Genomic DNA, 12,619 nt, shown 5'->3' on the forward strand with positions numbered 1-12,619 from the left:
GCATGTCCTCTCTCTCTCTCTCTCTCTCTCTCTCTCTCTCTCTCTCTCTCTTTCTCTCCGTGTTGTCGTCCCTGTATGGCTTCAGTTAGAGAGGGGCATGTCCTCTCTCTCTCTCCATGTCGTCGTCCCTGTATGGCTTCAGTTAGAGAGGGGCATGTCCTCTCTCTCTCTCTCTCTCTTTCTCTCCGTGTTGTCGTCCCTGTACGGCTTCAGTTAGAGAGGGGCATGTCCTCTCTCTCTCTCTCTCTCTCTCTTTCTCTCCGTGTCGTCGTCCCTGTATGGCTTCAGTTAGAGAGGGGCATGTCCTCTCTCTCTCTCTCTCTCTCTCTTTCTCTCCGTGTTGTCGTCCCTGTACGGCTTCAGTTAGAGGGGCATGTCCTCTCTCTCTCTCTTTCTCTCCGTGTTGTCGTCCCTGTACGGCTTCAGTTAGAGAGGGGCATGTCCTCTCCAAACTTCATACAGTGGGCAGCGTTCTTGGCTTCAAACACCATCTGGACAACAGGTAGAAGGGCAGGAGAGAAAAGAGAGATTTAAGCATGGGGAATAGGCCTTTTCACACAGCGTTATTCTTAGCCCCAGGCTACTACTGGCCCTGTGCTCTCTTCACACAAGCAGAGTTATCTGAAACCAACTGTGACGTTTCTGGAAAATTCTAATTAGGTAACAAAGTAACTGATTGGTTAGCCCCGAAAAGGTTGGTGCTCACCCTGCTCCAGAGCAATCAAGAGGACCAAAAAGGAAATATCACCCAGAAACACTTATCTTGTGATATCCTCGATGATTTTATTCATGTGTATGTATGGCTTTTAAGTTGTATGTGTGCTTGTTTTTTTTTTATATTATAAATTAATAAACTAAAACTAAACTAAAAGCTAGTCCTGGGCTAAGGTTAATGCTAACCCATTTTACAATGTACAAGTATGAACACTCTCTTATCCCCGGTGTTAAAACCATCCTTAGAAAGTGTCCCACTCCGAATACAGCTTAGCCTCTGTAGCTGTGTGCATGTACTGAATGTAAATGTTATATAATTAAAAAAGGTAAATGATAAACGGTAGATCTCTGTTGTTGCCTCAGTATTGAGTCAGTACACAACATTTTAATTATATTGTTCTTGTTTAAAATGGAGTTCTGTCCTTGTCTATTAAATGTACAGTCCTTCTCTCATCCTCGGGATTTATGGTATTACTAGCATAGCACACAAGGGGGCGCAAAATAAATGCAACAAACAAAAGCCCATTGGCCGTCTATTACCCAGAATGCTAACAGAATTATCAAAAACTGGTGGCAAAATTACAGACACTGGTTAGCTAAATACTAATGAGCGAGTGTGGACATTTACAAGCGAAAGTCAACGAGAGAAATTGTGAAAATAAACAAAGTTTATGGAGCAGAGGGGAGAAGAACGTAGGAGGAACAGCAGCATGTGTACATGGAGCAGAGGGGAGAAGAACGTAGGAGGAACAGCAGCATGTGTACATGGAGCAGAGGGGAGAAGAACGTAGGAGGAACAGCAGCATGTGTACATGGAGCAGAGGGGAGAAGAACGTAGGAGGAACAGCAGCATGTCTACATGGAGCAGAGGGGAGAAGAACGTAGGAGGAACAGCAGCATGTGTACATGGAGCAGAGGGGAGAAGAACGTAGGAGGAACAGCAGCATGTGTACATGGAGCAGAGGGGAGAAGAACGGAGGAGGAACAGCAGCATGTCTACATGGAGCAGAGGGGAGAAGAACAGTAGGAGGAAGAGCAGCATGTCTACATGGAGCAGAGGGGAGAAGAACGTAGGAGGAACAGCAGCATGTCTACATGGAGCAGAGGGGAGAAGAACGTAGGAGGAACAGCAGCATGTGTACATGGAGCAGAGGGGAGAAGAACAGTAGGAGGAAGAGCAGCATGTCTACATGGAGCAGAGGGGAGAAGAACGTAGGAGGACGAGCAGCATGTGTACATGGAGCAGAGGGGAGAAGAACGTAGGAGGAAGAGCAGCATGTCTACATGGAGCAGAGGGGAGAAGAACGTAGGAGGAACAGCAGCATGTGTACATGGAGCAGAGGGGAGAAGAACAGTAGGAGGAAAAGCAGCATGTGTACATGGAGCAGAGGGGAGAAGAACGGAGGAGGAACAGCAGCATGTGTACATGGAGCAGAGGGGAGAAGAACAGTAGGAGGAAGAGCAGCATGTCTACATGGAGCAGAGGGGAGAAGAACGTAGGAGGAACAGCAGCATGTGTACATGGAGCAGAGGGGAGAAGAACGTAGGAGGAACAGCAGCATGTCTACATGGAGCAGAGGGGAGAAGAACAGTAGGAGGAACAGCAGCATGTCTACATGGAGCAGAGGGGAGAAGAACGTAGGAGGAACAGCAGCATGTGTACATGGAGCAGAGGGGAGAAGAACGTAGGAGGAACAGCAGCATGTGTACATGGAGCAGAGGGGAGAAGAACGGAAGAGGAACAGCAGCATGTCTACATGGAGCAGAGGGGAGAAGGATGGAGGAGGAAGAGCAGCATGTCTACATGGAGCAGAGGGGAGAAGAACAGTAGGAGGAACAGCAGCATGTGTACATGGAGCAGAGGGGAGAAGAACGTAGGAGGAACAGCAGCATGTGTACATGGAGCAGAGGGGAGAAGAACGGAGGAGGAACAGCAGCATGTCTACATGGAGCAGAGGGGAGAAGAACAGTAGGAGGAAGAGCAGCATGTCTACATGGAGCAGAGGGGAGAAGAACGTAGGAGGAACAGCAGCATGTCTACATGGAGCAGAGGGGAGAAGAACGTAGGAGGAACAGCAGCATGTGTACATGGAGCAGAGGGGAGAAGAACAGTAGGAGGAAGAGCAGCATGTCTACATGGAGCAGAGGGGAGAAGAACGTAGGAGGAAGAGCAGCATGTGTACATGGAGCAGAGGGGAGAAGAACGTAGGAGGAAGAGAAGCATGTCTACATGGAGCAGAGGGGAGAAGAACGTAGGAGGAACAGCAGCATGTGTACATGGAGCAGAGGGGAGAAGAACAGTAGGAGGAAGAGCAGCATGTGTACATGGAGCAGAGGGGAGAAGAACGGAGGAGGAACAGCAGCATGTGTACATGGAGCAGAGGGGAGAAGAACAGTAGGAGGAAGAGCAGCATGTCTACATGGAGCAGAGGGGAGAAGAACGTAGGAGGAACAGCAGCATGTGTACATGGAGCAGAGAGGAGAAGAACAGTAGGAGGAACCGCAGCATGTCTACATGGAGCAGAGGGGAGAAGAACGTAGGAGGAACAGCAGCATGTGTACATGGAGCAGAGGGGAGAAGAACAGTAGGAGGAAGAGCAGCATGTGTACATGGAGCAGAGGGGAGAAGAACGGAGGAGGAACAGCAGCATGTCTACATGGAGCAGAGGGGAGAAGAACGGAGGAGGAACAGCAGCATGTCTACATGGAGCAGAGGGGAGAAGAACGGAGGAGGAACAGCAGCATGTCTACATGGAGCAGATGGGAGAAGAATGGAGGAGGAACAGCAGCATGTGTACATGGAGCAGAGGGGAGAAGAACGGAGGAGGAACAGCAGCATGTCTACATGGAGCAGAGGGGAGAAGAACGTAGGAGGAACAGCAGCATGTCTACATGGAGCAGATGGGAGAAGAACGGAGGAGGAACAGCAGCATGTGTACATGGAGCAGAGGGGAGAAGAACGGAGGAGGAACAGCAGCATGTCTACATGGAGCAGAGGGGAGAAGAACGTAGGAGGAACAGCAGCATGTGTACATGGAGCAGAGGGGAGAAGAACAGTAGGAGGAAGAGCAGCATGTGTACATGGAGCAGAGGGGAGAAGAACGGAGGAGGAACAGCAGCATGTCTACATGGAGCAGAGGGGAGAAGAACGTAGGAGGAACAGCAGCATGTCTACATGGAGCAGAGGGGAGAAGAACGGAGGAGGAACAGCAGCATGTGTACATGGAGCAGAGGGGAGAAGAACGGAGGAGGAACAGCAGCATGTCTACATGGAGCAGAGGGGAGAAGAACGGAGGAGGAACAGCAGCATGTCTACATGGAGCAGAGGGGAGAAGAACGGAGGAGGAACAGCAGCATGTCTACATGGAGCAGAGGGGAGAAGAACGTAGGAGGAACAGCAGCATGTGTACATGGAGCAGAGGGGAGAAGAACGGAGGAGGAACAGCAGCATGTCTACATGGAGCAGAGGGGAGAAGAACGTAGGAGGAACAGCAGCATGTGTACATGGAGCAGAGGGGAGAAGAACGTAGGAGGAACAGCAGCATGTGTACATGGAGCAGAGGGGAGAAGAACGGAGGAGGAACAGCAGCATGTCTACATGGAGCAGAGGGGAGAAGAACGTAGGAGGAACAGCAGCATGTGTACATGGAGCAGAGGGGAGAAGAACGGAGGAGGAACAGCAGCATGTCTACATGGAGCAGATGGGAGAAGAACGGAGGAGGAACAGCAGCATGTGTACATGGAGCAGAGGGGAGAAGAACGGAGGAGGAACAGCAGCATGTCTACATGGAGCAGATGGGAGAAGAACGGAGGAGGAACAGCAGCATGTCTACATGGAGCAGATGGGAGAAGAACGGAGGAGGAACAAGCCTACACGGAATCATGCGTGAGAGCAACGACTTTTCCGCTCCTCTGTAGCCGATGTGAGAAAGATCATTAAAACAGGTTAATATTCACAAAGCCGCGGTGCCAGACGGATTACCAGGACGTGTTCTCAGAGCACGCGCTGACCAGCTGGCTAGTGTCTTCACTGACATTTTCAACCTCTCCCTGACCCAGTCTGTAATACCTACATGTTTCAAACAGACCACCATAGTCCATGTACCCAAGAACACCAAGGTAACCTGTCTAAATGACTACCGACCCGTAGCACTCACGTCTGTAGACATGAAATGCTTTTGTATTTTATTTATTATGGATCCCCATTGGTTCCTGTCAAGGCAGCAGCTACTCTTCCTGGGGTTTATTATGGATCCCCATTAGTTCCTGCCAAGGCAGCAGCTACTCTTCCTGGGGTTTATTATGGATTCCCATTAGTTCCTGTCAAGGCAGCAGCTACTCTTCCTGGGGTTTATTATGAATCCCCATTAGTTCCTGCCAAGGCAGCAGCTACTCTTCCTGGGGATTATTATGGATCCCCATTAGTTCCTGCCAAGGCAGCAGCTACTCTTCCTGCGGTTTATTATGGATCCCCATTAGTTCCTGCCAAGGCAGCAGCTACTCTTCCTGGGATTTATTATGGATCCCCATTAGTTCCTGCCAAGGCAGCAGCTACTCTTCCTGGGGATTATTATGGATCCCCATTAGTTCCTGCCAAGGCAGCAGCTACTCTTCCTGGGGATTATTATGGATCCCCATTAGTTCCTGCCAAGGCAGCAGCTACTCTTCCTGGGGATTATTATGGATCCCCATTAGTTCCTGCCAAGGCAGCAGCTACTCTTCCTGGAGTTTATTATGGATCCCCATTAGTTCCTGCCAAGGCAGCAGCTACTCTTCCTGGGGTTTATTATGAATCCCCATTAGTTCCTGCCAAGGCAGCAGCTACTCTTCCTGGGGTTTATTATGGATCCCCATTAGTTCCTGCCAAGGCTGCAGCTACTCTTCCTGGGGTTTATTATGGATCCCCATTAGTTCCTGCCAAGGCAGCAGCTACTCTTCCTGGGGTTTATTATGGATCCCCATTAGTTCCTGCCAAGGCAGCAGCTACTCTTCCTGGGGTTTATTATGGATCCCCATTAGTTCCTGCCAAGGCAGCAGCTACTCTTCCTGGGGTTTATTATGGATCCCCATTAGTTCCTGCCAAGGCAGCAGCTACTCTTCCTGGGGTTTATTATGGATCCCCATTAGTTCCTGCTAAGGCAGCAGCTACTCTTCCTGGGGTTTATTATGGATCCCCATTAGTTCCTGTCAAGGCAGCAGCTCCTCTTCCTTAAAGACAGGATGAAAACCAAAAGGTGGTGCAAAATGAAAAGAGGGAAGATCAGATAAAATATAGTTTTTTTTTCTTGAAATCAAATAGAGAGAGCCAACTAAAGGTGTTAACCCTCCACATCTTATCAAGACAACTGGAGCACTGGGCCAGCCGCTCTTAAATAGCACCTGGGCCAGCACAGACGAAACACCTTCCCACTAACGAGATGGCAACCAGCACAGGTGTAACACATACTGACTAACGAGGTGACACCAGATGGGGCGCCCCACGTACTGACGTCCAACCTCAAAATATAAAATGGAAAAACCAAAGCCTGTAAGACTGGTCATGACTCACATCAACACCATCCTCCCCTGGACCAATTAGAATACACATACCACTCCCAACACACCCACAGACAACGCAATCTCTGTTGCCACTCCACACTGCCCTTTCCCACCTGGACAAAAGGAACACTTTTGTGAAATTGCTGTTCATTGAGTACAGCTCAGCGTTCAACACCATAGTGGCCTCCCAAGTCCATCACTAAGCGAAGGACCCTGGGACTAAACACCTCCCTCTGCAACTGGATCCTGGACTTCCTGACGGGCCGACCCCCAGGTGGTGAGGGTAGGCAACAACACATCCACCAAGCTAACCCTCAACACAGGGGCGCCTCAGGGCTGCGTGCTCAGTCCACCCCGTCCTGTACTCCCTCAGGAGGCTGAAAAGATTTTGGCATGGGCCTTCAGATTTAAAAAAAAACTTCTACAGCTGCACCACTGACAGCATCTTGACTGGCTGCATCACCGCCTGGTATGGCAACTGCTTGGCATCCGACCGTAAGACGTTACAGAGGGTAGTGCGTACGACCCCAGTGAGCTCACTGCCACCCAGGACCGCTATACCAGGCGGTGTCAGAGGAAGACTCCAGTCACCCAAGTCATAGACTGTTCTCTCTGCTACCACACGGCAAGCGGTACAGATGCACCAAGTCTGGGACCAACAGGACCCTGAACAGCCTCTACCCCCAAGCCATTAGACTACTAAATAGTTAAATATTTAGCCAAACAGCTACCCAGACTATCTGCATTGACCCTTTTTGATTCATTACATACGCTGCTGCTACCGTTTATTATCTGTCACTTCCTAGTTATATGTACATACCTACCTCAACTACCTGGTACCCCTTCACATCCACTCAGTACTGGTACTCTGTGTATATAGCCATGTTATCATTGACTAAGTACTGGTACTCTGTGTATAGTACCATGTTATCATTGACTCAGTACTGGTACTCTGTGTATATAGCCATGTTATCATTGACTCAGTACTGGTACTCTGTGTATATAGCCATGTTATCATTGACTAAGTACTGGTACTCTGTGTATAGTACCATGTTATCATTGACTCAGTACTGGTACTCTGTGTATAGTACCATGTTATCATTGACTCAGTACTGGTACTCTATGTATATAGTCAGGGTACTCATTGACTCAGTACTGGTACTCTGTGTATATAGCCATGTTATCATTGACTCAGTACTGGTACTCTGTGTATAGTACCATGTTATCATTGACTCAGTACTGGTACTCTATGTATATAGTCAGGGTACTCATTGACTCAGTACTGGTACTCTGTGTATATAGCCATGTTATCATTGACTCAGTACTGGTACTCTGTGTATAGTACCATGTTATCATTGACTCAGTACTGGTACTCTGTGTATAGTACCATGTTATCATTGACTCAGTACTGGTACTCTGTGTATATAGCCATGTTATCATTGACTCAGTACTGGTACTCTGTGTATATAGCCATGTTATCATTGACTCAGTACTGGTACTCTGTGTATATAGCCATGTTATCATTGACTCAGTACTGGTACTCTGTGTATATAGCCATGTTATCATTGACTCACTACTGGTACTCTGTGTATATAGCCATGTTATCATTGACTCAGTACTGGTACTCTGTGTATATAGCCATGTTATCATTGACTCATTACTGGTACTCTGTGTATATAGCCATGTTATCATTGACTCAGTACTGGTACTCTGTGTATATAGCCATGTTATCATTGACTCAGTACTGGTACTCTGTGTATATAGCCATGTTATCATTGACTCAGTACTGGTACTCTGTGTATATAGCCATGTTATCATTGACTCAGTACTGGTACTCTGTGTATATAGCCATGTTATCATTGACTCAGTACTGGTACTCTGTGTATATAGCCATGTTATCATTGACTCAGTACTGGTACTCTGTGTATATAGCCATGTTATCATTGACTCACTACTGGTACTCTGTGTATATAGCCATGTTATCATTGACTAAGTACTGGTACTCTGTGTATAGTACCATGTTATCATTGACTCAGTACTGGTACTCTGTGTATAGTACCATGTTATCATTGACTCAGTACTGGTACTCTATGTATATAGTCAGGGTACTCATTGACTCAGTACTGGTACTCTGTGTATATAGCCATGTTATCATTGACTCAGTACTGGTACTCTGTGTATAGTACCATGTTATCATTGACTCAGTACTGGTACTCTATGTATATAGCCATGTTATCATTGACTCAGTACTGGTACTCTGTGTATAGTACCATGTTATCATTGACTCAGTACTGGTACTCTGAGTATATAGCCATGTTATCATCGACTCAGTACTGGTACTCTGTGTATAGTACCATGTTATCATTGACTCAGTACTGGTACTCTGTGTATTTAGCCATGTTATCATTGACTCAGTACTGGTACTCTGTGTATATAGCCAAGTTATCATTGACTCAGTACTGGTACTCTGTGTATTTAGCCATGTTATCATTGACTCAGTACTGGTACTCTGTGTATATAACCAAGTTATCATTGACTCAGTACTGGTACTCTGTGTATATAGCCATGTTATCATTGACTCAGTACTGGTACTCTGTGTATATAGCCATGTTATCATTGACTCAGTACTGGTACTCTGAGTATATAGCCATGTTATCATTGACTCAGTACTGGTACTCTGTGTATATAACCATGTTATCATTGACTCAGTACTGGTACTCTGTGTATATAGCCATGTTATCATTGACTCAGTAGTGGTACTCTGTGTATATAGTCATGTTATCATTGACTCAGTACTGGTACTCTGTGTATATAGCCATGTTATCATTGACTCAGTACTGGTACTCTGTGTATATAGCCATGTTATCATTGACTCAGTACTGGTACTCTGTGTATATAGCCATGTTATCATTGACTCAGTACTGGTACTCTGTGTATATAGCCATGTTATCATTGACTCAGTACTGGTACTCTGTGTATATAGCCATGTTATCATTGACTCAGTACTGGTACTCTGTGTATATAGCCATGTTATCATTGACTCAGTACTGGTACCCTGTGTATATAGCCATGTTGTCATTGACTCAGTACTGGTACTCTGTGTATATAGCCATGTTATCATTGACTCAGTACTGGTACTCTGTGTATATAGCCATGTTATCATTGACTCAGTACTGGTACTCTGTGTATATAGCCATGTTATCATTGACTCAGTACTGGTACTCTGTGTATATAGCCATGTTATCATTGACTCAGTACTGGTACTCTGTGTATATAGCCATGTTATCATTGACTCAGTACTGGTACTCTGTGTATATAGCCATGTTATTGTTACTCATTGTGTATTTATTATTACGTTATTTTACTTTTCTATTATTTCTCTATTTTCTTTCTCTCTTCATTGTTGGGAACGATCTGTAACTAAGCATTTCACTGTTAGTCTACCCCTGTTGTTTAGCAAGCATGTGACGAATAACACGTGATTTGACACAGTCTCACCTGGTTGTGGACGTAGGCCTGACAGGAATAACACCAGACAGACAGGTCAGCGAAGCTCAGCACCAGACGATGTTCTGACACCAAGCCGTGGGTTACCATGTGCTGGTTGACGTAGCGACCACAGTACACCTTGACACATCAAAAGAGGAAAAACACTAGTCAAGAGAATGGCATGTTACGTCTTGCTATGACGTCAAACACAAATTGAGGACAATAAAAGTTAAATGTATATTTTATTGCCGACAATATGTTCATCCAAGAAGAGTGCTGCTTTGTGGTTGATAAAGAATTTCTACAGTTGTTAAATGAAATGTACATGAATAGAAGTGATTCTGTTAAGACGTAGGCGCCGGTAGAGGGTCGGCCTCTAGGCGCCGGTAGAGGGTCGGCCTCTAGGCGCCGGTAGAGGTCCGGCCTCTAGGCGCCGGTAGAGGTCCGGCCTCTAGGCGCCGGTAGAGGTCCGGCCTCTAGGCGCCGGTAGAGTTCCGGCCTCTAGGCGCCGGTAGAGTTCCGGCCTCTAGGCGCCGGTAGAGGGTCGGCCTCTAGGCGCCGGTAGAGGTCCGGCCTCTAGGCGCCGGTAGAGGGTCGGCCTCTAGGCGCCGGTAGAGGGTCGGCCTCTAGGCGCCGGTAGAGGTCCGGCCTCTAGGCGCCGGTAGAGGGTCGGCCTCTAGGCGCCGGTAGAGGGTCGGCCTCTAGGCGCCGGTAGAGGGTCGGCCTCTAGGCGCCGGTAGAGGGTCGGCCTCTAGGCGCCGGTAGAGGGTCGGCCTCTAGGCGCCGGTAGAGGGTCGGCCTCTAGGCGCCGGTAGAGGGTCGGCCTCTAGGCGCCGGTAGAGGTCCGGCCTCTAGGCGCCGGTAGAGGGTCGAACTCTAGACGCCGGTACTGGAGATGATATGAGGTTTTAAGAGGAGAGGAAGTGTCCTTTGTTTTCCAGTACCTTGTAACAGCAGAGACAGATCCAGTTCTCAGTGTCGGTCCCACAATCCTCACAGGGCCGAAACACATCTATCCCTCCAGCAGGAACAGGCTTCACTGAGTCTAGGTGGGGGCACCAGGACAGGGGATCCACCACGTACATAGTGCTCTGGGGTTGGGGGGGGGGGGGTGAGAAAAAAATAGCTAAAATTACTCTCTTGAAAATACTGAAAACTTACATGAGATTTCTGCCTCAATCGTAAACTGTTATCTTCAGCGTACTGAGATGTTAAGAGGATTTTTTATTTATTTTAATAGGTATTTTAGACAAGACCTGTAGGGGTTGGATCGCCAGATCTACCGGTAACGCTTCAACAAATCATAACTTAATATGAAAAGGAGAGAAAAATACAACAAAGAAACAGAATATCATCTGTACCCCGTCCACATCCTGGTTTCCACAGAACAGCTCAAACACCGGCTCCTTGGAGTAACCAGACGCCCCTTCCACCTCCACCGTCGCAGCACCGCTCTCCTGGTCTCCCTTGGTAACTGGGTCTGAGGCAGCCATGGCGACCGCCTAGGATGGTAATTCAGTAACAATGTATCTAGCCAGTCTAGCCAATCATTGACAACCTCGGAGGTGAAAATAAACACGGTCTGTTTCTGATGAAGGTCAGAGTCGAAGGCCTGAATTTTTTACATTTTATTTAACCTTCATTTAACTAGGCAAGTCAGCTAAGAACAAATTCTTATTTACAATGACGGCCTAGGAACACTGGGTAACTGCCTTTTTCAGGGTCAGAACGACAGATGTTTACCTTGTCAGCTCGGGGGATTCGATCTAGCAACCTTTCGGGTTACTAGCCCAACGCTCTAATCACTAGGCTACCCTGTCACCCCAAAAGTTTAGTTGATCCAATCCCCATGAGTTCACACAGAAGTACAGAAATGATCTAAAAACAGGAAGCAGGGATCTTGGCCAAAAGGTTGCATCCAAAGTGGCACCCTATTCCCAATATAGTGCACTACTTTGGATAGGGCTCTGGTCAGAGTAGTGCACTAGGGAATAGGGTGCCGTTTGGTTCCTTACCTGCGTCTCTGTCTTGTCAGGCGTTGGTTGGAGAATCTCGGGCGTATTTGGAACAGCTTCAGTCTTAACCTCCTTAACAGGGCTCTTCGTAGGACTGAACCTTACCTTCGACCTGGCTCCACCCACAGGGACAGACGCTGGGCTGGGATTGGCTGAGGTACTTTGGTTTAGGTCGAGTGACACCAGTCCCTTCGTGAGGTCATCTAGGTCAAGGTCGCCCCGACCCCCAGAGGGCAGAGGTGTGGTCTGAGATGGGGTCTGAGATGGGGTCTGAGGTGACCCCTGACCAGGGCTGGTCCCGCCCTGGTTACGCTGTCTGGGAGACTTCTTGCCCTTAGAAGTCCTCTTTCCTCTGGGTTTGGGGTTTGGCAGAGACAGGCGGAGAGACTCTGGAACTGATTAGAGAGAAAACAATACAGGGAAAACATTACATCCCCCCGGGATACAGTTCCCCCCTGGGATACAGTTCCCCCCTGGGATACAGTTCCCCCCTGGGATACAGTTCCCCCCTGGGATACAGTTCCCCCCTGGTATACAGTTCCCCCCTGGGATACAGTTCCCCCCTGGTATACAGTTCCCCCTGGTATACAGTTCCCCTGGGATACAGTTCCCCCCTGGTATACAGTCCCCCCTGGTATACAGTTCCCCTGGTATACAGTTCCCCCTGGTATACAGTTCCCCTGGTATACAGTTCCCCCTGGTATACAGTTCCCCCTTGTATACAGTTCCCCTGGTATACAGTTCCCCCTGGTATACAGTTCCCCTGGTATACAGTTCCCCTGGTATACAGTTCCCCCTGGTATACAGTTCCCCCTGGTATACAGTTCCCCCTGGTATACAGTTCCCCTGGTATACAGTTCCCC

At 48.0% G+C, this 12,619-nt stretch overlaps 1 protein-coding gene across 3 annotated transcripts in view; it reads right to left on the minus strand.

The window, feature by feature from the left end:
- Nucleotides 1-273: 273 nt before the first annotated feature.
- The window catches only part of hdac6 (histone deacetylase 6), a 46,786-nt gene continuing 34,440 nt past the window's right edge, over nucleotides 274-12,619 (minus strand). For 2 of the 3 annotated variants that reach the window (XM_082962281.1, XM_082962280.1), the window contains exons 23-27: nucleotides 11,757-12,151; nucleotides 11,103-11,243; nucleotides 10,686-10,832; nucleotides 9,751-9,879; nucleotides 274-491 (exon numbers count right to left, since the gene is read on the minus strand). In XM_082962281.1, coding sequence (XP_082818407.1) covers nucleotides 423-491; nucleotides 9,751-9,879; nucleotides 10,686-10,832; nucleotides 11,103-11,243; nucleotides 11,757-12,151 — 881 coding nt within the window. In that variant the 3' untranslated portion in view covers nucleotides 274-422. The remainder of the gene's footprint in view (nucleotides 492-9,750; nucleotides 9,880-10,685; nucleotides 10,833-11,102; nucleotides 11,244-11,756; nucleotides 12,152-12,619) is intronic. The other variant, XM_082962282.1, reaches the window with a different exon arrangement.

The sequence above is a fragment of the Salmo salar genome, chromosome 15 (assembly GCF_965601325.2).
Source record: "Salmo salar chromosome 15, fSalSal1, whole genome shotgun sequence".
Classification (NCBI taxonomy): Eukaryota; Metazoa; Chordata; class Actinopteri; order Salmoniformes; family Salmonidae; genus Salmo; species Salmo salar.